Source organism: Plecotus auritus (genome assembly GCF_963455305.1).
Source record: "Plecotus auritus genome assembly, chromosome: 10".
NCBI classification, from domain to species: domain Eukaryota; kingdom Metazoa; phylum Chordata; class Mammalia; order Chiroptera; family Vespertilionidae; genus Plecotus; species Plecotus auritus.
The window spans coordinates 36,404,797-36,429,157 of NC_137785.1; the positions used below are offsets into that span (position 1 = coordinate 36,404,797).

At 46.8% G+C, this 24,361-nt stretch overlaps 3 protein-coding genes across 5 annotated transcripts in view; 2 read left to right on the forward strand and 1 right to left on the reverse strand.

Annotated features, from left to right (window-relative positions):
• The window catches only part of SAMD4B (sterile alpha motif domain containing 4B), a gene marked incomplete at its 3' end in the record, with an annotated part of 40,441 nt that extends 29,025 nt beyond the window's left edge, over window positions 1-11,416 (forward strand). Inside the window, exons 4-13 of one of the 3 annotated variants that reach the window (XM_080645595.1) lie at window positions 2,675-2,914; window positions 3,239-3,348; window positions 3,504-3,590; window positions 4,324-4,669; window positions 5,345-5,430; window positions 5,849-5,967; window positions 6,521-6,719; window positions 6,908-7,031; window positions 8,972-9,055; window positions 9,267-10,638. In XM_080645595.1, the coding sequence (XP_080501721.1) occupies window positions 2,675-2,914; window positions 3,239-3,348; window positions 3,504-3,590; window positions 4,324-4,669; window positions 5,345-5,430; window positions 5,849-5,967; window positions 6,521-6,719; window positions 6,908-7,031; window positions 8,972-9,055; window positions 9,267-9,295 (1,424 nt within the window). Of the gene's footprint in view, window positions 1-2,674; window positions 2,915-3,238; window positions 3,349-3,503; window positions 3,591-4,323; window positions 4,670-5,344; window positions 5,431-5,848; window positions 5,968-6,520; window positions 6,720-6,907; window positions 7,032-8,971; window positions 9,056-9,266; window positions 10,639-11,333 lie in introns of those variants that run through there. The other 2 variants (XM_080645596.1, XM_080645594.1) reach the window with 2 other exon arrangements.
• Window positions 11,417-11,617: 201 nt separating this feature from the next.
• Window positions 11,618-24,280, reverse strand: PAF1 (PAF1 homolog, Paf1/RNA polymerase II complex component). The gene is made up of 14 exons (XM_080645597.1): window positions 23,852-24,280; window positions 23,509-23,538; window positions 15,450-15,542; window positions 15,006-15,127; window positions 14,847-14,913; window positions 14,654-14,755; window positions 14,462-14,567; window positions 14,305-14,373; window positions 14,123-14,226; window positions 13,921-14,037; window positions 13,706-13,834; window positions 12,439-12,544; window positions 12,242-12,332; window positions 11,618-12,163 (listed from the first exon to the last, which is right to left on the reverse strand). Exons 1-14 carry the CDS (start codon window positions 23,896-23,898, stop codon window positions 11,748-11,750), a joined length of 1,599 nt encoding a protein of 532 aa, XP_080501723.1. The 5' UTR covers window positions 23,899-24,280; the 3' UTR covers window positions 11,618-11,747.
• LOC308236196 (intraflagellar transport protein 20 homolog) lies at window positions 17,405-18,128 on the forward strand (the record flags this gene model as incomplete). The annotated part of the gene is made up of 1 exon (XM_080645602.1): window positions 17,405-18,128. One exon carries the CDS (start codon window positions 17,405-17,407, stop codon window positions 17,795-17,797), a length of 393 nt encoding a protein of 130 aa, XP_080501728.1. The 3' UTR covers window positions 17,798-18,128.
• Window positions 24,281-24,361: the final 81 nt, after the last annotated feature.

Genomic DNA, 24,361 nt, shown 5'->3' on the forward strand with positions numbered 1-24,361 from the left:
GGCCAAGCAGGGCTCCTCAGAAACTGCACAGTCATTCTAATCAGGATAATTTCCTGCCCTCTCAGTCTTCCCTGCCTCCTTCTTGGCTAAGAAGGGAGGAAGGAAGAGGCCAAAGGGATCAAAACAGGTGTAAAATAGCCTATATTGAGGGTTCCCCAGTTTCCCAGGGCCCAAAGTATGCCGTTTTCTTCTGGGAGTTCAGAGGCTTGGAAGGAGCCCTGAGCAGAGGACCTTAGAGGTTATGGGCAGGGGTAGAGCTGGCTTAGGGAGTGGGTCAGTGCACTACCCTCTGCCTCAGGTGACTTCCTGGCTAGGAGCATAGATACTGTCACAGAAGGGGGAAGGTGCTTTGGGGCCTGTACCAGGCTGGTCCTCCTTTCTGGGCTGGTGTCAGTGGAGCGCTGGCAGGAATCCCAGCCTGTCCATCTTATGCCTTTGCCGCCCAACTCTTGAAACTGAGGCAAGGGGCTTCAGTTCCCTGGGCTTTGATATTCTCACCTACCTAGGGTGAGACATTTGGCTTTGTTTCCTTTCCTTTTCATTGTATTTAGGATACTCCAGATTCCCTGTGTCGAGCTTAGAGGCCATATTCCCACCCTTAGGATCATGGGTGCCCTCCTTTTGGCCTTTAGGAAACTTTGAAGGCTCCTGTATATTGTGCCCTTGCTCCTGATCCTGGGGGTGCAGAAATGATTGGGCAGGGTTGCCATCCCATACGAGCCCAGAGTCCAGTGCGAGAGAGGCAGGCTAGTGAAGTGGGCATAAGTGCAGGGCTTGAGGCAGCAGCAGCTCAGGGGTCCAAAGAGTACAGAGGGCCTCAACCTATGAACCAGGAGGTCACAGTTCGATTCCCAGTCAGGGCACATGCCCAGGTTGTGGGCTTGATCACTAGTGGGTAGCATGCATGAGGCAGCCAGTCAATGATTCTCTTTCATTGATGTTTCTATCTCTTTCTCTCTGAAATCAATAAAAATATATATATTAGGGCGAGGGGTATACAGAGGAAGGACTCGCAGAAAAAGGAATTCAGAGGAAGGAGTGAAGGCTGAAGTGGCTGGCAAATAAGGGTGGATAAGTGGTGAGCTAGACAAAGGGGATAGCATGTGTAAAGGTCTGAAGCTGTGGGAATCTACCCTGAGAATGGTAAAAAGTCAAGTTCAATTCTTCTTCCTACATCAAAAATGGAATGGATGGATGGAGAGTTTGCAGCATCATTGTAAGAGGGCCTGGATTCACTGTTATTTGGGCGTAGTCCAAGAAAAATCTGTGGGAGCTGGGGAAGCCCAAGGATAGGGCTGTTGAGCGTGTAGTTTATGTACTTCATTCGTTTACAAGTACTTCTGAAGAAACTTCTCTGCTCTAGGCCCTGCTGTAATTACTGAGTATGCAATGCTGTCTAGGACAGGATAGATCCCTGCTATCACAGGTTATTGCATCAGGGGCATATAGTTAATAAGCAAGTAAACAAATAACTAGATAAGATCATTTCAGGTTGTGATAGGTAGTTTAAGAAAGATAAGACAGAGTAATATGATAGAGTAACCAGAATTGGTGGGGACAACTACTTCATATTGAGGGTTCAGAGAAGGCTTTAGAAGAGATGACACTTGCCAAGATGAGACCTGAGGGAAGACAAGAAGAAAGAGCAAGTGCAAAAGTATTGAGGCTGGAACAAGCTTGAATGTTTTAGGAACAAATGGGGGTTGGGGGCAAAAGCTAGAAAGACTTGATCCAAAGGGTGAGTAGGAGATAAGAGATCAGAGATGAGAAGGGCCTTGTAGTGGTTTGTGTGGAAGAGTTTAAATTTTATTTTCAGCATGAAGGGAAGCCATCAGGATTTTAAGCAGGGACTGACTTGGTCAGATTTGTATTTTTAGAAGGACCATTGTGCTGCTGTGAGATGAATAGGAGGCAAGAAACCAGTCAGGACGCCCTAACCGGTTTGGCTCAGTGGCTAGAGCATTGGCCTGCGGACTGAAGGGTTCTGGGTTTGATTCTGGCCAAAGGCACATGCCTGGGTTGCAGGCTTGATCCTCAGTAGGGGTCGTGCAGGAGGCATCCCATCAATGATTCTCTCTCATCATTGATGTTTCTTTTTTTTTTCTTTTCTTTTTTACTGATTTCAGAGAGGAAGGGAGAGGGAGAGAAATATCAATGATGAGAGAGAACCATTAATCGGCTGCCTCCTGCACGCCCCTCACTGGGGATCAAGCCCAAAACCCAGGCATGTGCCCTTGACCTGGGACCCTTCAGTCTGCAGGCTGATGCCCTAGCTACTGAGCCAAATCAGCTAGGGCTCATCATTGATGTTTCTATCTCTCTCTCCCTCTCCCATCCTCTCTGAAATCAATCAAGAAATATATTTTTTTTTAAAAGGGAAAGAAACCAGTGAGGAGGCTGTGGCAATAATTCCAGTTAGGGATGCCATTGACTTAGACCAGGGTGCCAACAGAGGAAGTGGAGTTCAAAGAAGTAGCTCATAGCTTGCTGATGGGTTAGGTATGAAGGGTGAGGGGGTGAGCAGTATCGAATAGGTGGTTCCTCGCAGATGCCAGGGCCCCTTCTTATTGGAGTCTGGGGCTGAGCCGCCATCCATGGCACTGACCGGGGTGGCATGGTCTACTGTGGTCAGATCCCCAAGCCTGACCTTTTGCCTCTCTTCCTTTCTGGCCAGGTCTCCCCTGCCAAATCCACCCCAGCCCTCTGAAGCGCTCCATGTCACTCATTCCCACGAGCCCCCAGGCCCCTGGTGAGTGGCCGAGTCCAGAGGAGCTCGGGGCTCGGGCTGCTTTCACCACGCCCGACCACGCACCCCTCTCGCCCCAGAGCAGCGTGGCCTCCTCTGGCAGTGAGCAGACGGAGGAGCAGGGCTCCAGCCGCAACACTTTCCAGGAAGATGGCAGTGGCATGAAAGGTATAACAGGGGAGGGCAGTGCTAGGACCATCCAAAGGCTTCTGCAGAGCTTAATGGACAGAAAGGAGCTTGTAGCTGCCACCCTGCCTATCCTGTTCCCCCAGCCTTCAACTTCCCCCTCCCTTCCAGAGAAAGGAGAAGTCCGAGGGGAGTAGAAGTCCCTGCCCTTCCGGTTCAGACTGATCTGAGAGACCCTCACAATCCCTGGTCTGATGGGGGAGAAGCCCCTGCCCTCAGACACCCCAGTCTGATAAGAAAGCCAGAACACAGAGGTAACTGATGAAACAGACTCCTGACCTTATGCCCTCCTTCCTTTTCCAACAGATGTGCCCTCATGGCTCAAGAGCCTCCGTTTGCACAAGTACGCAGCCCTTTTCTCACAGATGAGCTACGAGGAGATGATGACACTGACTGAACAGCATCTGGAGTCTCAGGTAAAGCTCAGGGGACCATCAGGGTAGAGTTGGGGTACTATTTTGCCACTACCCTTGTGACCTGAGCCTCCTCCAGCTCTTTGAGCTTTGTTGGAGCACCCTAAGTAGCTTGACCTCCCATTTCCAGCTTCCTGTCCCCTTCTGCCCTACCACAGAATGTCACCAAAGGTGCCCGCCACAAGATAGCCCTGAGCATCCAGAAGCTGCGTGAGAGGCAGAGCGTCCTCAAGTCCCTGGAGAAGGTGAGGACTGGTATTCCCCATCTCCAAGGTTAGTTGGCTGCCCAGGGGTACCAATAGACAGAAGGCTCTGGGGCATCCTTGCTACCCATGTGGCCTCAGCCTTAGGGAGCCAGACTCTGGGGACCAAGTATAAGTTGGATGACAGGGCTCACTTGCCCTTGGCTAAGAGGCTCCCCTCCCTATGTGTCCTGGTGTGTGTCCCCAGACTGCCTGTTAACAACCTCTTCTCTTCTTTCACTCCCATTTCTGACTGGTCTTTCTGGTAGAGCAGAGCGTCTCCCTGGGTGCATGATCTCTCCATTTGGTTTGTTTCTCATCTCCTCACTGCTTCCATATCTGCCTCAATTGCATTCCTTTTATCCTTTCCTTGCCACTTGCCTTCTCGTTTTACCCCCTCAGTTCACAGTCCAGATTTCTACATCCGAATCTGGTTCCAACTTTGCTGGGACCCAAAGGCCCCAGGATTAGACCACCTTCTCCTGAGCTCCCTGGGACTCTATCTTGAAGGGGGAAGAGGGAATGTGTGGTACAAATGTGTGTGTGTGTGTGTGTGTGTGTGTGTGTGTGTATATATATATATATGTGGGCTTGTGGTACTTTTACTTTCCTTCTCTATGTGCTGGAACCCAGGGTCCTGTCAAGCACTCTCCAAGCCCTGTCTGACCGCAATTGTGTAGTCCTTCTACATAGATGTGGGATCGGCATGTGACCCCAGCCATGCCCTCCCATGCAGGACGTGCTGGAAGGAGGAAACCTGCGAAACGCTCTGCAGGAACTGCAGCAGGTCATCGTCACCCCGATCAAGGCCTACAGTGTTCTCCAGGCCACTGTGGCCTCCACCTCCACCACCTCCACCTCGACTGCCAGGGATGCGGGCCAGGGGGAGCCACTGCTGCCAGGTGCTGAGTCTCCCCTGGCTCATCCCAGCACAGACAAGGGCACTGAGGCCAAGGATCCTCCAGCTGCAGAGAGCTACCCCCCTCCACCAGCTCCAGTTCCCACTGATGGCAGCGAGCCAGCCCCGGCTCCCGTTGCTGACGGAGACATTCCCAGCCAGTTTACACGGGTGATGGGCAAAGGTGAGACCACCCAGGGCCCAGCAGGAAGTTCTGGGGCAGAGAGCCAAGTGAACCTAGGCATTAGGGGTCAAATTCAAGTTAAATAGTGGAAGCAGAACTTTTTAAAGAACCCTGGGGACAAGAACACCATAGAGAGTGACTTGAGACTGAGGTGGCAAGGCCCCTGCCCTCAGGTGTGTCCTGGCTGGTGGTAGGAGACAATGCTCACACTCAAAGCATCTCCAGCCTGAGAAGAAGAGGACATTATGTCAGTGGAAACCACATGCAGTACAGAGTGAACAAATAAGGAGAATTGGTTCTCTCAGAGGTGACTGAAATCCAGATGAGTATGATAAAACTCTCAAAGGGCAGCATGACATAGCAGACTTTACACTTGGGTCTAGATCCCTTTATCTGTGTGACCTGGGACACACTCAACCTCTCTGAGCCTCAAGGTTCCTCATGCTAAAAATGCCGATTGATGAGATTCTTGTAAGAGTTAAAAGGAAAAAAAGGTATCATTGACCTCATACCTGCCTTATGCCAGGCACTGTGCTGGGTGTTTTATATATCTTCATAAGCCAGGTATCATGCTTGGCACATAACTAGTACTCATCCAGCCTGAGTTTCCTGTCCCTCTTTCTGTGGCAGAAGGCATGCTGGGGTCTAACCTCCTACCCTTTCCTATGTCCCCAGTGTGCACCCAGCTGCTGGTGTCTCGACCAGATGAGGAGAACATCACCAGTTACCTCCAGCTCATCGAAAAGTGCCTAACTCATGAGGTGAGACCTTCCCTAGAACTCCCAAGAAGGGCAAGGTGACCCCATCACTCTCAGAGCCAACATTCTTTATATGGCCAACGGGCACTACCTGGCTGGCTCCTGCCAACCTCTCCAGCCCTCATCTCACCACCTACTGGCACCTCAGCTCCCAATTCAAACATTTGTACCTCAGGGACACCTTCACTGGCCTTCACTCATACTAGATCAAGTTTCTTGTGCCTTCTGTGTTTCTCCCTCACAGCACTCATCACTCATCTCCCCAACTACACAGTAAGCTTCATATGCACGGGTAACCAACCTCTACATCCCAGCATTGCCTGGCACAGAGCAGGCAGTAGATAAATATTTGAGCAAATGAACAGAAGGCAGATCTGAAAGAAACACCCCCTCCCTGCTTAACTTCCCTAATTGTATCTAGGCTTTCACGGAGACACAGAAGAAACGGCTGCTGTCCTGGAAACAGCAAGTGCTAAAGCTCCTCCGAACCTTCCCGCGCAAAGCTGCACTAGAGATGCAGAACTACCGGCAGCAGAAAGGGTAGGCAGGCAGCCGGGCATGCAGGCCGTCCTTCCCTAGGCCCTTGCTGGTGGACAGCTAGTGCTTAGAGGGGTGATTGCATTCTGGGCTGGGAAGCCAATGCACTGGGTGACTTATACACATCACCCAGTGAAGACTTTTCCAGAAGAAAATCAGGATGTTCTTATTGCTAAAATAGAGTGCTAAGCAGGCAAAACCAGATCATGTGCTGATAGCAGACTCCTTGCCTGTCCCTGTTCTCTTCATCTTGTGTGCAGAAGGTTCTGAAGTCCCTTCTCACTCCCAAACAAATAACAGGAATATCACACATGCGTATTGAAGTTAGGAGAACTGCTTTGCTTGGAGATGAGGAACATTTCCTGTCTCTATCCTGGGGGAACCCATTGGTCAGGAGGAGACAGAATTTGTGGTGCAGGAACTTGGACAGGGAATCTTTGCTCAGAGCAGGTCTGTGCTGTGTCCTACCCATTGGGATTGTACAGGGACGTGAGGAGGGGTGGAGAGATGGGCCCCATCCACCTAAACTGACACCCTGCCTTCTGCTCTCTCACAGCTGGGCGTTTGGCTCCAACTCACTCCCCATAGCTGGCTCTGTGGGGATGGGGGTGGCCCGGCGGACCCAGCGGCAGTTCCCAATGCCTCCCCGGGCCCTTCCACCCGGCAGAATGGGCCTTCTAAGCCCCTCGGGCATTGGGGGCATTTCCCCCAGACATGCCCTCACCAGCCCCAACCTTGGGGGCCAGGGCCGACAGGTGAGCGGCTAGATATAGAGGGCCTGGTGCTTCTGGGGTTGAGGTGGGTGGTGGTGTCTGGGATGTGTGTGTCTGTATCTTTGATCTGGGCCTGGATTAGAGGGGAGGGGCTCCTTTGCCAGTTCCACTACTCCTGGGCCAGGGTCTCCACCACTCACCCACTTTCTCTTTTCCCATGCCCTTTGCAGAACTTATGGTTTGCCAACCCTGGAGGCAGCAACAGCATGCCCAGCCAGAGCCGTAGCTCTGTGCAGCGCACGCACTCGCTCCCAGTCCACTCCTCGCCGCAGGCCATTCTCATGTTCCCTCCAGGTAAATTGCCCTAGCCCTTGGGATTCTGCCTCCACAATACTATTAGCTGACCTTTATCTTCTCTCCTATTTCTTTTACACTCGAGCACCTCTCCTCATCCTTCCAACCTCCTCTCATTGTGGGTTTTCTTGTACTCTTCCCTGCCCTCATTTCAATTTTCTCTCTCAGTCTTTCCTTCCTTTCTCTCTTGGTTTTAAATATGCATTTCATTCTTGTGCAGGAGTCATACTAATCTTCTCTGTATCATTCCAATTTTATTACATGTGCTGCCAAAGCCAGCACTGCCTTTCTTTATCTTTCTTCTCTCACCCCTTATTTCCACTCCCGCATGTCCACATCTCTTCTTCCCTATGTCATAATTTTGGTATCCATGTTGGTCTCTGTCACCATCTTTTTAGAGGATCATTAAATACTCAGTTTGGAAGGGGTTGAGGGGATGAGAGTCAAAGCAATGAGGTTTCTTTGGAAGTGTCTATCAATCCATTGGCATTCTTTCAGAAGCCAGATAACCAGGCGGGAACCATTTAGCTCTTGGATCAGATTTTTCTTGGATCAAACACCTAAAGGGTGTTTGGGTGGAGGGGCTGTTTTTCCTGTGCTCACAGACCAGCCGAGAGATGGGAGATCAGAATGAGGGTGAAGAGGACAGAAGGGTAGAGAAGTGTTAGCCCTACCTTGCTCAACGAGTGAGGATGACTCCTCCTGTGCCAAGCCCGTTGCTGGGCACCGAGGCTGCCGAGGCAGATAAGGCTACTCTGGAATGGCTGCTGGAGAGACCTTAGATATGCAGGTGACCCTGAACTCTTCCTGTCATAAACTGCCAAATCAGTAGGGATTCTTAATTTGTAAGATAATGTGGACTGCCATCTGTTGAAGGCAAGAGACCCTGTCAGTTGTGTTCATCCTAGCACAGGGCCTAGCACCTGTAAATAATGTTATAAGACTGGATGAACTGCAGGAACAACAACAACAAAAAGAACAATTCTTTTTACTGGTATGCTATATGCCGGGCTTCTGTCAGACAGTTTTACTGCACTGTTTAACCAAACCCTCCCAACTGCAAGTGAGGGCACTGATTTCATTCCTATCTGATCAGTCACAAATCTGAGATACAAAGAGAGAACTTGCCCAAGGGAAGAGATAACTCCAAAGGGAAGACAGTTAGGTGGTCTGACATGGCCTGAGCTCAGGGTTCAGAGGGGTCATGATGAAAGGTGAAGCTGGAGGTGAGAGCAGGGTCTTTTAAACCCAGGTAAAAAGCTCAGATGTAAGGAGCCAGGGTGGGTTTTAAGCAGTATGGGGTGGGTCTCAGTTATCCCAGGGAGGGGGCTGTCTCCCAGACTCCAGAAGAGGAAGCCCTTTTGAGAGGTGGTTTGAGGATATAAGCCCCGTGGCTGCCGCCCTGGTTTGCCCCATTTGTGTGGCCTGCCCGGATCAAATCCATTCCAGAGGAGAAAGTCCAAGAAAGGATGGGAGGAGTTCTAACTAAGCTTCTGAATATAGTATAGAGCAGGTCATCAGTCAGGGAACACAGGGACTGCCCAGCACCCTCAGCAGATACCCACACTGTGCCCAAGAAGACAGTGTATAGTATGTGTCCAAAATAGTCACAGCCTGTGTGGCCTCCAGGAAGCTCCACATTCCTCTGTCTGCAGTCAGGCTTTCTGTTTGTTGGCCAAGCCTCTGCCCTTGCCACCTCTACCTGCTTTGTGATACACCCAGGCCTGTCTCTGTCCTTCATGTCTGCCTAGTTACACCTTCCATCCTAGTGTGTGCCTGTCTCATGTGCTCTGTCTCTCTCTCTCTCCCCCTCCCTCCTTTCCCCCCTTGTCTCTCCCAGCCTCTCCCCAATGCCAGCCTATCCTGTCCTTTGTCTTCCCAGCTTTACTCTCCACCTAAGTCCAGTCCTTACCACCTCCACTCTCCTCTGTCCCATACAGACTGTCCGGTCCCTGGGCCTGACCTGGAGATCAACCCCACTCTGGAGTCTCTGTGTCTGAGCATGACAGAACACGCCTTGGGTGGTGAGCATTTCCTCTTTCCCTGACCCAGCTTCCACCTACCCAGCAGCGTCTCCACCTCTGAACTGAGCAACTCATAGTCATCCTTGAGGGGGCCCTAGGGGAGGCTGTACTTCAGGGAGGACCTGACTGGGATGGCAGGCTACCTGAGCATCTTTTCTCAAGCTTCCCACCAGCTCCTGATCTTCCTCCCTTCCTCCCTTTCTTACCACAGATGGGACAGACAAAACCTCCACCATCTGACAGGACCCACAGCCCAGCGCACCCATAGGCTCCCTGGGCGGCGGGAGGGGGCCAACCCCCAACGGGCTTCTCTGCGACAGCGAGAGGGTGGGCTGGCTCAGCTATACATTCTAATATTTTTCTACTCTCTCATCCTTTTAACTTTTGTTTAACATTGGCACATGCCTTGCTCACTCTCGGTCCCATTGAGGGATCTCTGCCGAGGCCCGGGGAGGTAGGGGGTAGCCAGAACAAAGGGGGCAGGAACTTGCCTGCCCCCCTTTCCTTATATCCAATCTGGCCCCATCCCACCCCTGCTTCCTCCAGAATGTTCACCTTCTGCCCCTCCTGAGGGAGCAGCCCCCTTCTCCCCTAAGACTCGCTGACCCACTATCTTATGGGGCCTGCTCAGAACCATCAGACATTTGGGGAGACAAGCAGGGTAGATAACCTGCTCTCCTGAATATTATTTTGAGGCGCTAAGGAGAAGGCAGGTGAGGAGAGCAACCTTTCTCCTCGCCACCTTCTTCTCCTTCCCAATTGCCATCATTCCCCGAGGACAGGAGCCATCCTCTTCTCACTCACCTCCTTTTGCCCTGTTTATCAGAGGTTCTCTACAATTAATTTCTTAGGCCTATTTAAGATACATATTTATATAGTTCTTAACGGTTTTTCTCTGATCATTCCCTCTCATTTTTAGAATCCCCAGGCCTCTCTCTGAGCCAAGAAAGTGGCAGGGGGAACCTGAATTTTATGAGGGGAGAGGGGCAGAGCCCCTTCCTCCAGACCCCCTAGCCCTTCCCCACTTCCCCCCAGCCTTGGCTCCCCAGATGCAGAAGTTGAAGGTGGGGAGCCAGGACAGCCAATGAGGTCAGGAAGTCTGTTGCCTTAACATCCCCTTCCCCCATCAACATACTCTTCACTCCCAGGTCTGGTTGCTGAAAGACTTGGGGGTAAGGAATAAGGGAAAGGGGATTGTTTGGTTTTGGTTTCTTTCCCCACCCCCTTTTCTCTCATCCTTCCCCTGCTCCCCATTATGTCATGACCTCATTAAGTGGAACACTATGTCATAACCCAGAGATTCCCCCAGCCCTGGAGTCATACAGAGCCTCTGGTCCCTGTTCCTACTGCTGGGTTGTGCTGGGGCCCAAGTGGAGGGAGGGGATTTGAGGGTTCAGGTTGTGGGGAAGCCAGGGTCCCCTATCCCAACCCCCTCCCCCCTCAACCCTCCCATACACACTGGGACATTCTCAAGCTTTTCACACCGAAAGGGAAAAAAAATGTTATTTTTAGATACATTTTATGAATAACTTTTGTTATGAATATGGCTGGTAACCATTGTGTATGTTATTAAAGATGTTGGGAAAAAACAAAAAACCAAAAAAATTTTAAAACCACCGCCCTCCCAGCACTCTCACCCCATTCCCCTATTTTTGTCCCTGCCCTCCAGGTCTGGACCTCCCTCAACTCTGAGCCCAGGGAGAGGGAGAAAGCCTGGGGGAGAGGGGGTGTAGCCCTGGGGACCTGCTCCAGGTCCCCACCTCCTCTCCCAGTGCCGGGCTGGGTGGGGTGTCAGGTTTATTTATGTACCTCTTGCACACTCATCAACCTATGCAAGTCCCCCACCCCGGCCCCTCCATGTTTCTGTGCCTTTGCTCATTCCCCTCAAACTCCCAGGGCTTCCCCAATTCCCCTCCCACTAGCCCAGGGAAGTGGGATGGACAGGGGCCACCTCATTTGGAATCTGCAGGGTGTCCCTCTTACAGGACCCTCACCTCTTCCCAGCCAGTCCCATCTTGTTCACTATTCATCAGGGTGAGCTGACTCTGCCTGGCACTGGGAGGCGGTGAGGGACACTGCCCCCCCCCCCACCCCCGCAACACACACACACACACACACACAATGGGAGGCAATGCTGCCTCCCTCCCCCAACCTGACCAGAGTGTGCAGGACGCTGGCGGCCTCACTCTGATGGGCAGGACCCTGACCCTCTCCAGCTCCAGCCCCCCTCCCCACCCCCCCACCCCCGCCATGATTTCACCTTCCCTTTTATCCCCAGCCCCACTGGCAGAATCAGCTTTGAGTAACTGTACAATTTTTCTCGCTGTTGGAGATTTATTTGTTGGAGTTTCACTTGTTTAATGGTCTGGGCTTATTTTGGAAAAAAAAAACAACATAACAAAAAAAGGATTCTGATCTTTGTTATGCTACATTTCATTGAAAACCTATGGCCTTTGCTTCTATGCCATTAAGCTGAGGCCACTGAGTCCCCTGGGGTAGGGATGGAGAAGGTAATGGAGTGGGAGTGGGAGATGTAGGCAGAAGGAGACCATAAGGACTGGGAAGGGGAGAAACTGGTTTTATTAATAGCAAAGGTTTGGAGGAGGGAAGGGAAACAGTGAAAGGCTCACAAATACACCACAGCAAAGTGCCTTCCCGTGCATAATAATGTCTGCGCCAGCCCTGAAAGGGTTCAGTCACTGTCACTGTCTGCTTCGCTGGAATCCGAAGCTGCGGCTTCACTGCCATCCTCCTGGGCTGAGTGCTCACTGCCACTGGGGAAGGGACTGGCGCTGCCACTGGGGCTGCGGCTGGGACTGGGGCTCCGCTGGTCACCTCCATCGCTGCCACTCTCTGAATCATTGTCACTGCCATGGGCCTGTCCTCTGTCCTCGTCATCAGAGTCAGCATCCTCTGAATCCGCATCACTGCCGAAGATCTCCTCTTTGTCCCGGGCAGCTCGGGCCTCATCCTCACTGCTCTCCTCGCCGCTACCACTCTTGTCACTTGCTTCATCCCTGTCACCCTCTTCCCGCTCACTCTCACTGCCTGAGCGCTCATCCTCACTGCCTTCTTTCTCACTGCTGCTGTCCTTCTCTTGCTCCTCATCTGTGAGAGAAGAGAAAGAAGTGAGACCCAGTTTCCCACCCTCCCAGGGTTTCCAGGGATTAGCCCATGCAGCTTTACCTGAACCCCCAGCTTCTTTCTCTTCTGTCTCCATTTCCTCTTCCTCCTCTTCCTCAGGTTCGTGGTTCTCCAATTGGGCCTTCCGTGCCTCCTGGGAAGCAGCAGGGGGGAAGGGAAAGTATTCTATCAGGTTTCTGTGTCCCTTTTACCCACCACCACACTCCCCTTAGGTGCCCTGAACCAGTGGTAATTGTTACCTGGGCTTCTAATTCCTTTTCATTCATGTCCCGGTGTTTGACCACAAGCAGGGCATTGGTACCCGACTGAACCCCAGCCTTGGCCCTGCGCTTACTTAGGCGGACCCTGCAGTGGGCAAGTTGGGGAGGGGTGTGGAAGATGCAGTTAAAAACCCCCAGTGAGGGGTGTGGTTCAACTTGGTTCTTCAATTCCTCACCAATGCTTAGCCCAGAACAGATGAGAATAAATACAGATTTAATAAGAGAGATTAAACTCTGGTTTGGGGCAGGTGAGGGGAAGGATGATTGCTCCCAAGATACCAGTTTGGTTGCTCTGCACTTCATAAAGTGTGTGTATAGATTTTAATGTGAATTAGTTACCAACACTTAAAAACATAGACTCTAAATATCTGGTTTAGGGAAAATATGAATCTATGGCCCCACCAGGCCTTTTTGCTTCCTATAACTTACCAGCAATGGGCTGGAATCTTTTGTTGAGCTGGGTTGTGGTGCCTCTTGGAGAATGCCAAGAGCTCTAGGTCACCCAGATCCCACCAGCACATTGTGCCTTCTTTCACATTTCCTGCTTGGCTTACAGGATCTGAATTTGTAATCTCTACTTAATATTCAAGGTCACACTTTTTCCCAACCCTTACATCAGTGGTCGGCAAACTGCGGCTCACGAGCCACATGCGGCTCTTTGGCCCCTTGAGTGTGGCTTTTCCACAAAATACCACATGCAGGCGCGCACGTACAGTGTGATTGAAACTTCGTGGCCCATGCGCAGAAGTCGGTTTTCGGCTCTCAAAAGAAATTTCAATCATTGTACTGTTGATATTTGGCTCTGTTGACTAAATGAGTTTGCCGACCACTGCCTTACACCAAAGGCCTCAGCCAAAAATAAACTTTTAGCCATCGGGGAAGAGTTTTGGGGTCACATTTTTTAACTTGGGTATCCAGGATTTCATTTTAAATATGCTAATTTTATGTATAATCCAATACTTTAGCTATGTTTACTTTCACATGAAGTCTCAATATCGGGAAATTTGGCTGTCTACCCTACACAAAAGGTCTAAATAGCTCCAGTGTTTATATAACAATTTTTTTCTGTGGGTTACTATGTTAGAAACTGATCTAGCCCACATGCATGAGCAGGCTTCTGCTAGTTACTTACAAATGCATGTGACAAATCCTTAGGTACAAATGACCTCCAAGGTGGCATATCCTAGGGTCCTGACCCTGAAGCACAGGCCCAGGCTAATCTAAGGTAGAAATATGTGCTGAGTACCTGGTCTCCAACTCATTGTAGTAAACTCCATCACCCTCTCGGAAGATGAAAAAGTAGTTTTCCTCATAACCCTTGCTAGCTTTGTTCTTCACATTCCAGTTGTATTCCCGAGCAATCTTGTAGTCATATCTGAGGATGAGGGGGACAAGGTTAGCCCCATTTCTTCCCTATGAGGGAGAAAGGGAGACACACTTCTTGATCCCCAACCCACGCACACATCATCCGGTGCATAATCTATCTCCTCCTCCTGGTCCCGCTTTCGTTTCTTCAACGTCTCTTCCACAGGCAGGAAGTAGGCCACAAACTGGTTCCCTTCCTCATCCATCATGCCCCTGGTTGGGGGAAGAGGAAGAGCAGTGATAAATGAGTACAAAGGGCAATGAAAAGTAGGCCAAGGTTGGCAGCAGTGCCACTTACCTGATCATGGCTTGAGACATCATCTCCAATGCAGCTGCACCACTCGTGTCCTTGGGGGCTGGGTCTGAGTCAAAGATTACCTGAGCACATGGATTAATCCACATCTGTTGGACAGAGGACACTGGAGTTAGAAGTGAGACGTGCAGAGATGACACGTCTCTGCCTCCTGTACCAAATCTGACCTTAAAGTCTGGGAAGACGGGCATGACCTCCACCGGTGTCACTCGGGGCTTGCTGTAATGCTGGGAGATCTGGAAGGGACAAAAACGGTGAGAAGGAGGATGAAGAGCTTTGAAGCCACCTCTTTTTTCTGCCTCCCCATCTTAGTCCCTCAGTTACCGACTTCTGGGCATCCTCAAAAGTCTTCTCAATGGCTGTTATCTGGCTATCCCTGTCTTTGTAAATTTCTTCCTCAGTGAACTGCTGTTTTACAGAAACCCCAATCCTAGGGGTGAAGAGAAAGAAAGGCCTTTAGGGGCCACTGGACACACCTGAAATTTCCACCTTCCCTCCCTACCTACCACAACTTACTTGACCTCAGGCTTCTCATTGGAGATGCCATAACGGTTGAACTCAGTGGAGATATACTCTGTCTTCCGCATCCATGGCACCACCTTCGCATGCTGCTGAGACCTAAGGTGGAGGATTAGGCACTTCAGGACCTCACCACCCTCCTTCCATTGGAGCCAGTCCCCAGTCCCCACTCAGCATCCTATCCCCTCACCTCTTGGAGCTAGTGGGGGCCTGAATCTCTTCTTCCAGAAGCTTCTCATCAGCTGGATCTAAGAGTACTAGAGGAGAGCAAGGGAGTAAGAAACCATGATAGAGGTCCAGGCCTGGCCTTTGCTAGCCTAAAGCAGGCCCCCCCTGCCTCCCTACATACCATTGGGGTCAATGCGGTAGGTGTCAGGGTTGATGAGGTCGATGGTGACCCCCAGGTCTGGCTCAGTCAGGAGGTCATGTTTGTGCTGTTTTTCCAAGGAAGTCGCTTTGTACTGAACAAATCTGGGTAGGGAAACATGCCCATTATGGTTTCCTGACTCAGTTTTACCCCTCAAATCCCTGCTTCACAGAGGCTAAGTTTCTAAAGGGAGGAACTCAGAGTGGAGTGTTCCCCCATGTTCAAGTCCAAATACTGGCTCTCCAATGGAAAGAAACTTGGACACTGCTTGCTCATTAACAAATATTTATCAGGTACCTACTACTATAGTATGTGCAGGGTACTGTTCTAGGCCCAGAGGAGAGAACAATCAACAAGAGAAGCAGTCCTTGACTGCAAGGAGCTCATACTCTTGAGTTGTTTCCCATTCCCAATCTTAAATCTCACCTGTTCTGGTCGAAAGGGTAGGTAATAAACTTGGGGTCGAAGGGGATGTCAGGGAGGCTATTGCAGTACTTGACTCGGCAGACCACTCCAGATCTAGGAATAGAATGTCTCCTTTAAAAAGCTACTATGAAGGCCAAAAGAAAAAGTATCAAACGCAACTCAAACTACATTAAGTAGAGAGGAGACAACACAAAAAAGACCTAAAACATAACATCAGTAACATAAAATGTGGAGGGGGTGTAAAAATGTAATCCTTCTAGAATATATTTGAATTTAAATGCCTATTAGCTTAAAATAGACTGCTAGTGATAGCCATAAACCTCAAAAGCTATACAAAACCTACAAAAGTTATACAAAAAAAGAGAAGGAACCCAAACAAAATACTAGAGAAAGCCAGCAAACCACAAGAAGAAAGGAACAAAGGAGAGCTATAAAAATGACCAAAAAACAATGAACAAAATGGCAGTAAGTGCATACTTATCAATAATTACTTTAAATGTAAATGGATTAAATACTCCAATAAAGAGATAGGGTGGCTGAATGGATTAAAAAACATGACCCTAATTTGATGAACAAGAATAGATCCAGAGATAAATGGCAGGAGAGGGGGGGAGTAAGAGAGCAATCAAAGGACTTGTATGCATGCATATTAGCATAACCCATGGACACAAACACTGGGGCAGTGGGGGTTGCCCAGGGTGGGAATGGCTGGGGGAGGGGAGGTGTCAATCTGGGAAAAAGGAGACGTGTGAAACTTAAAAAAAAAAACAAAAAAACATGACCCAACAAGGGCAGTGGTGACAGCAACGGCAAAAAATAAATCACATGACACATCTACATGTTTCTTACAAGAGACTCACTTCAAACTGAAAGACATATACAGACTGATGCCTGGCCGGTGTGGCTCAGTGGTTGAGCATTGACGCATGTACCAAGAGGACACAGGTTCAATTCCAGTCAGGGCACATGCCTGTGTGGCAGACCAGATCCCCAGTAGGGGGCATGCAGGAGGCAGGCAATCAATGTTCTCTCTAATCAGTGTTCTCTCTCATTGATGTTTCTATCTCTCCCTCTCCATAAAATCAATAAAAAAATATTTTTTAAAAAATACATATACCGTCCCAGCTGACATGGCTCAGTGGTTGAGTGTCGACTTAAGAACCAGGAGGTCATGGTTAGATTCCCAATCGGGGCACATGCTTGGGTTGCAGGCTCGATCCCCAGTAGATCAATGATTCTTTCTCATCACTGATGTTTCTATCTACCTCCCTCTCCCTTCCTCTCTGAAATAAGTAAATAAATATAAATATATATATATATATATATATATATATATATATATATATATATATATGACATATACCGGTCGAAAGTGAAAGGATGGAAAAAAGATATCCCGTATAAATAGAAACAAAAGGAAAGCTGGAGCCCTGGCCAGGTAGTTTAATTGATTACAGTTAAACTGAGCATTGTTCTGATATGCCAAGGTTGCAGATTCAATCCCCAGTCAGGGCACTTCAACCAATGAATGCATAAATAAGTGGAACAACAAATCAATGTTTCTCTCTAAAAATTAGTTAATATGTTTTTTATTTTTTTAAATATGTTTTTATTTGTAGATAGGAAGGGAGAGGAAGAGATAGAAACATCTATGAGAGCGAACATTGATCAGTTGCCTCCTGCACGTCCCCTACTGAGGATCAGGCCTGCAACCGAGTCATGTGCCCTGAACTAGGAATCGAACCCGGGACCTCTTGGTCTATGGGTCAATGCTTAATCCACTGAGCCACATCAGCCAGGCTATAATAAATTTTTAATAAAAATAAAAAAACTGCTGTAGCCGTGGCAACAGCTGAGACTGGTGGGCCAGGTACCGCAGCCGTGAACCGAAGAGAAAAACTACCTGCCAACTTCAGCCAGGGCTGCCGTGTGCCACCGCTGCAGAGTCGGAAGCTATGGACAAGGACATCCTGTGTGAAGCATGGCTACACTTTGATGAAATGAACAAGCTGCAGGTGTTGGACCCAGAGGTTACCCAGACCATAGAGCTCAAGGAAGAGTGCAAGGGCTTTATGGACAAAATTGGCCAATTTCAGAAAATAGTTGGTTTACTTGAGCTGGTTGACCAACTTGCAAAAGAAGCAGAAAATGAGAAGATGAAGGCCTTTGGTGCTCAGAATTTGCTCAAATCTATAGCAAAGCAGAGAGAAGCCCAACAGCAACAACTCCAAGCACTAATAACAAAAAAGAAAATGCAGCTTGAAAGGTATCGGATTGAATATGAAACTTTGTGTAAAGTAGAAGCAGAACAAAATGAATTCACTGGCCAATTTATTTTTCAGAAATGAACTGAAAATTTCATTATATAGCAAGAGGGCAGAAAAACAAAAAAAACCTCTGTACCATTCCATTAACTTTGACTAATGACCCAAGTATATCATGTGAGATGGTGTGAAGGATGCATCATCTCTGAAGGCAATAAAACAAATCTAGGGGGGCCTTGTTTCAGATGCCAGTGCATATCTGGTAAACACCCGTGACCACGGTGGCCCAAGTTCTCACCTCTTGCATTCTTAGTCTGAAATAAGCAGTCTGTAAACTTTGATTTTTTTTTTTGTAAATTCACACAGCTTTGGAGGAAAAAGCAATAAATTATTGTTTTCAAATGGCAAAAAAATAGACTTTAAAACAAAAAATGAAAAAAACAAGGACATTACGTAATTACAGAGGGTAAATCCAAGAAGAGAATAAAGCAATTATAAATATCTACATACCCAACATAGGAGCACCTAAATATATAAAGCAAATATTAATGGACATAAAGGGAGAAATCCACAGTAATAAAATATAGTAGGTAACTTTAATACCCCATTCACATCAATGGGTAAGTTCATCGAGACACAAAATTAATACGGAAATAATGGCCTTAAATGTCACATTAGTCCAGATGGTCTTAATGGACATTGACAGAATGTTTCATCCCAAAAGCTACAGAATGCACAGTTTTTAAATGCACATAGCACACCCTCCAGACTAGGACCACAAAACAAGCCTCAAATTCAAAAAGATTGAAATCATTATCAAGCATCTTTTTTTTTTAAATATATTTTATTGATATTTTACAGAGAGGAAGGGAGAGGGATAGAGAGTTAGAAACATCGATCAGCTGCCTCCTGCACACCTCCTACTGGGGTTATGCCCGCAACCAAGGTACGTGCCCTTGACCGGAATCGAACCTGGGACCTTTCAGTCCGCAGGCTGATGCTCTATCCACTGAGCCAAACCGGTTTTGGCTCAAGCATCTTTTTTAACCTCAATATCATCAATTAGTAATCAACTACAGGAAGAAAACTAGAAAAAAAATACATGGAGACTAAACAACATGAATGGATCAAAAAGGAAATCAAGAACTATCTTGAAAGAAAAAAACTTTTCAAGATTTACTGAATGCAGTAAAAGCAGTTCTAAGAAGCAAGTTCATAGTTATACAGGCCTACCTCAAAAAAATGAGAAAAATCCCAATAGCTCTGGCCAATATGGCTCACTTGGTTGGATGTCATCCTGGGCACCAAAGGGTTGCTGGTTCAATTCCCAGTCAGGGCACATGTCCTGGCAGCAGGCATACAGGAAGCAGCCAATTGATGTTTTGCTCTCACATCTATGTTTCTCTCTCTAAAAATAAATTCTTGTCGCCGGTTTGGCTCAGTGTATAGGGCATTGGCCTGCAAACTAGAGGGACCTGGGTTCTATTCCAGTCAAGGGCACATGCCCGGGTTGCAGACTGGATCCCTAATAGGGGTGTGTGCAGAAGGCAGCCAATCAATGATTCTCATCACATGTTTCTATCTCTCTCTCCCTCTCCCTTGCTCTCTGAAATCAATAAAAATATATATTTTTTTAAAAAGTCAATTCTTAAAAATGTTTTAAAAAGGAAAATCCAAATGAACAATCTAACTCTATACCTAAAGGAACTAGAAAAGAACAAATAAAACTCAAAGTAAACAGAAGGAAGGAAATAGTTAAGATCAGAATGGAAATAGAAATTTTTAAAACAATAGAAAAGATCAATTAGACTAAAAGCTGATTCCTTGAAAAGATAAACAAAATTAACAAACCTTTAGTAAAGAAGGCCCAAATAAAATCATAAATGAAAGAGAAGGTACATCCAACACCACAGATAAACAGTCACTCAAAAAATACAATTACATGCCAACAAATTTGACAATCTAGAAGAAATGGATAAATTTCTAGAAATAACATAACCTCCTTAGACTGAACCAGATTGAAATAGAAAATCTAAAAAGACCAATTACTGGCAATGAAATTGAAGTAGTAATAAAAAAAACTCAACAAATAAAAGTCCAGGACCAAATGGCTTCATAGGTGAATCCCACCAAACATTCAGAGTTAACATCAATCCTTAAACTATCGCCAAAAATTGAAGAGGAAAGAACACTTCCAAATTCATTCTACAAAGACAGCATTATCTTAATACTGAAACCAAAGACTTTACAAAAAAGGGAGCATTTGAGATCTTGCTCTCTTGCATGTTAGCTTGGCTCAAATAAACTCTTATAAAAAGTAAAAAAAAAAGAGCCCTACCCAGGTTGGCTCAGTGGATAGAGTGTCGGCCTGGGGACCAAAGGGTCCCGGGTTCGATTCCAGTCAAAGGCACATACCTCGGTTGCAGGCTCCTCCCTCAGCCCAAGCCCTGGTTGGGGCTCGTGCAGGAGACAATCAATAGATGTGTTTCTCTCACATCCATGTTTCTCTTTTACCCTCTCTCTTCCACTTTCCCTAAAAATCAATGGAAAAAATATCCTCGGGTGAGGATTAACAACAACAAACATTTTTTAAAAAAGAAAATTACTAGCTAATATCCTTGATGAACATAGATGCAAACAAAATATTATCTCAACAAAATATTAGCAAACTGGACTCAACTATGCATTAAAAGGGTTATACACACTGCCAAAACCGGTTTGGCTCAGTGGATAGAGCGTCAGCCTGCGGACTCAAGGGTCCCAGGTTCGATTCCCGTCGGGGGCATGTACCTTGGTTGCGGGCACATCCCCAGTAGGGGGTGTGCAAGAGGCAGCTGATCGGTGTTTCTCTCTCATCGATGTTTCTAACTCTCTATCCCTCTCCCTTCCTCTCTGTAAAAAATCAATAAAATATATTTAAAAAAAAAAAGTTTAAAAAAATATATATAAATAAAAAAATAATAATAATAAAAAATAAAAATAAAAGGGTTATACACCATGACCAAGTGGGATTTATCCCACTGATGTAAAGATGGTTCAGTAAATCAATGTGACACATCAAGTTTTTTTAAAAAAGGGTAAAAACCATAGATCATCTCAACAGATGTAGAGAAAGTGTTTGATAAAATTAAGCATCATTTTGGTGGATCAGTGGTCGAGCATCGATCCATGAATCAAGAGGTCACCAGTTCAATTCCCAGTGAAGGCACGTGCCCAGGTTGTGGGCTAATCTACACCAAAGGAGACAAGGATATATAATAAATCCTAGCCACAGCAATCAGACAGGGGTGTGCAGGAGGCAGACAATAAATGTTTCTCTCTCATTGATGTTTCCATCCTCTTCCCTTCCTCTCTCTAAAATCAATAAAAACATAATTTTTAAAAATTAAGAATCATTTTATGATAAAAACTCTCAACAAAGTGCATATGGAAGGAACATAATAAAGGCTTATATATGCCAAACCCACAGCTAATATACTCAATGGTGAAAAGCTGAAAGCTTTTCCTCGAAGATCAGAAATAAGACAAGGATGCTCATTATCACCACTTCTATTCAATGTAGTATTGGAAATCCTAGCCACAGCAATCAGACAAGAAAAAGAAAAAAAAAGGCATCCAAATCAGAAAGGAAGAAGTAAAACTCTCATTTGCAGAAGACATACAATATGTAAAAAACCCTAAATAATCCTGCCAAAAAGAAATTAGAATAAATGAATTCAGTAAAGTTGCAGGATACAGAATCAATATACAGAAATCTGTTGCATTTCTACATACTAATAACAAATGATAAGGAGAAATTAAGAAAATCCCATTTACAACTGCATCAAAAAGCATAAAACACCTAGGAATAAATTTAACCAAAGGCGTAAAAGACCTGTACTCAGAAAACTGTAAGACATTGAAGAAATAAATTGAAAATGTGAATAAATGGAAGACATACCTTGCTCATGGATTGGAAGGATTAATATTGTTAAAATGTCCTTACTACCTAAAGCAAATTGCAGAGACCATGTTATCCCTATTAAAACACCAATGGCATTCCTCTCAGAACTACAACTAATCCTAAAATTTCTATGGAACCACAAAAGACAAAGAGCCAAAGAAATGTTGAGAAAGAACAAAGTGGAAGGATGTTCCATACTCCCTGATAAGCTATGGTATAAAGCTACAATAATCAAAACAGTATAGTACTAGCATAAAAACATATATAGATCACCCATCCAGTGTTGCTCAGTGGTTGGGTGTCAACCTATGAACAGGGAGGTGGAGGTTCCATTCCCCATCAGGGCACATGCCTGAGTTGTGGGCTTAGTACCCAAATGGGAGGCGTGCAGGGGGCTGCTGATCAATGATTATCATCACTGATGGCTTCCTCTCTCTCTCTCTCTCTCTCTCTCTCCCTTCCTTTCTGAAATCAATAAAAATATATTTTAAAAAGCCAAAACATAGCCGAAACCGGTTTGGCTCAGTGGATAGAGGGTCCGCCTGTGGACTGAAAGGTCCTGGGTTCGATTCCGGTCAAGGGCATGTACGTTGGTTGCGGGCACATCCTCAGTGGGAGGTGTGCAGGAGGCAGCTGATCGATGTTTCTCTCTCATCGATGTTTCTAGCTCTCTATCCCTCTCCCTTCCTCTCTGTGAAATATCAATAAAATATATTAAAAAAAAAAAAAAAAGCCAAAACATAGCTCTAGCCAGGTTGGCTCAGTAGATAGAGCATTGGCCTGCAGACTGAAGGATTCCAGGTTCAATTCTGGTCAAGGGTACATGCCCAGGTTGCAGGCTCGATCCCCAGTAGGGGGTGTACCAATGATTCCCTCTCATTGATGTTTCTATCTCTCCCTCTCCCTCCCTCTCTGAAATCAATAAAATATATTGAGAAATAATAATAAATTTTAAAAATAAATAAAAATAAATGGGACTACGTCAAACTAAAAAGGTTTTGCACAACAAAAGAAACCATCTACAAAATGAAAATACAACCTACTGAGAGAAGACATTCACAAATGATATATCCAATAATGGGTTAATACCCAAAATATATCAGGAACTCATACAACTTAACATCAAACACACACACAAACGATCCATTTATAAATAGGGAGAGGACCTGAATAGACATTTTCCAAAGAGGACGAACAGATGGCCAACAGACATATGAAAAGATGCTCAACATCATCAGGGAAATGGAAATTAAAACGACTATGATTGTCACCACCTGTCAGAATGAACAAATAAGTGCTGGTGAGGATGTAGAGAAAAGGGAACTCTCATACACTGTTGGTGGGATTGTAAATTAGTGAGGCCACTATGGAAAACAGTACAAAGATTCCTCAAAAAATTAAACCCTATGTTTACTGCAGCATTATTAGTAATAGCCAAGATACAGAAGCAACCTAGATGTCCATCAATAACTAAGTGGATAAAGAAGACTCAATATATATATATTGAAATATTATTCAGCAATAAAAAAGAATAAAAACTTGCCATTTGCGACAACAGGGGTGTACCCAAACGGTATTATGCTAAATGAAATAGAGAAACAAATACCACATGATTCCACTAAAAAAAAAAAAAAAAAAACCCACACAAAACGAATAAATGAAACAAAATAGAAACAGACCCACAGATAGAGAGAACAAGCTAATGGTTGCCAAAGAGGAGGAGGATGGGGGTTTGGGAATAAAAAAATAAAAACCGCTGATACGTTGGGTGTGGAAACTGGCGCTTGCTGCCCACCTGTGTTTCCCAACCCCCACTGGCCCAACCCTCTTAGGAAAACAGAATGGGGCTCACCTCTCAGGCAGAGTCCGATGGGAATTGGGCCTGGTGGGTAAGAGAGAGAGACATTGGTAGAAAGATGGGAGAAGACGAGATTGACAGGAGAGTGAAGGGGGCACCTCCAAATTTTTAAAAGAGGATTGCCTTTCTGAATAAAATCTCCAATAGTTTAATTCTCAAACTCCACTGGGGGAAAAGGGATAACACCCCATCCCTAAAGAAACCCCTCTCTTCTGAGTGCTGCGTGACGTCACGGACAGACCTGGGGGGCTAGCGACGTTATAAGGAGACTCTGAGCCCGACCCCCCGCCTCGCCAAAACCTGGACAGACGATAAAGCTAAAAGGTGAAGCGTCTACCTGTGGCCATCTTCCCGTTGTGCCTGGGTCTGGATGGTGGGAGCCATGGCGACGAGGCGACAGCCGTCCGGACCTTGCCGAGCCGCGGAGAGACAAGGTGGGGCGTGCCGACTTCGACGGACACCTAATCCGAGGCAGCGCTCGGGTTGGCGCCCCCGTCCGTGAGGTTAGCGTCGGGATGAGGTAGGTAGGCTAATGAGAAGAGTTCCAGTGGAGACTCAGGTAAACGCGCAGCCGCCAACTATCAGCTGCGGATTCACCAACTGCCACCAGGCGAATAGGCATGCACAAATCTCAAGCCGCGAAGTCTTCTGGGAAATAGAGTCCGGGTTAAACCCACACCTGGATTGGTCAGCAGCTGGGTAAGGGGCGGAGCTAGAGAAGAGGCTTTTGTGATTGGTGAATAGGTATCTTAGTCTGGGACGAAGGATTTGAGAATCAAGTGTTGGAAGCGCCTTCTTTCCTCCCATTGGCTGAATTGTTAGAGTGGAGCTAACTAGCAAACCGGGC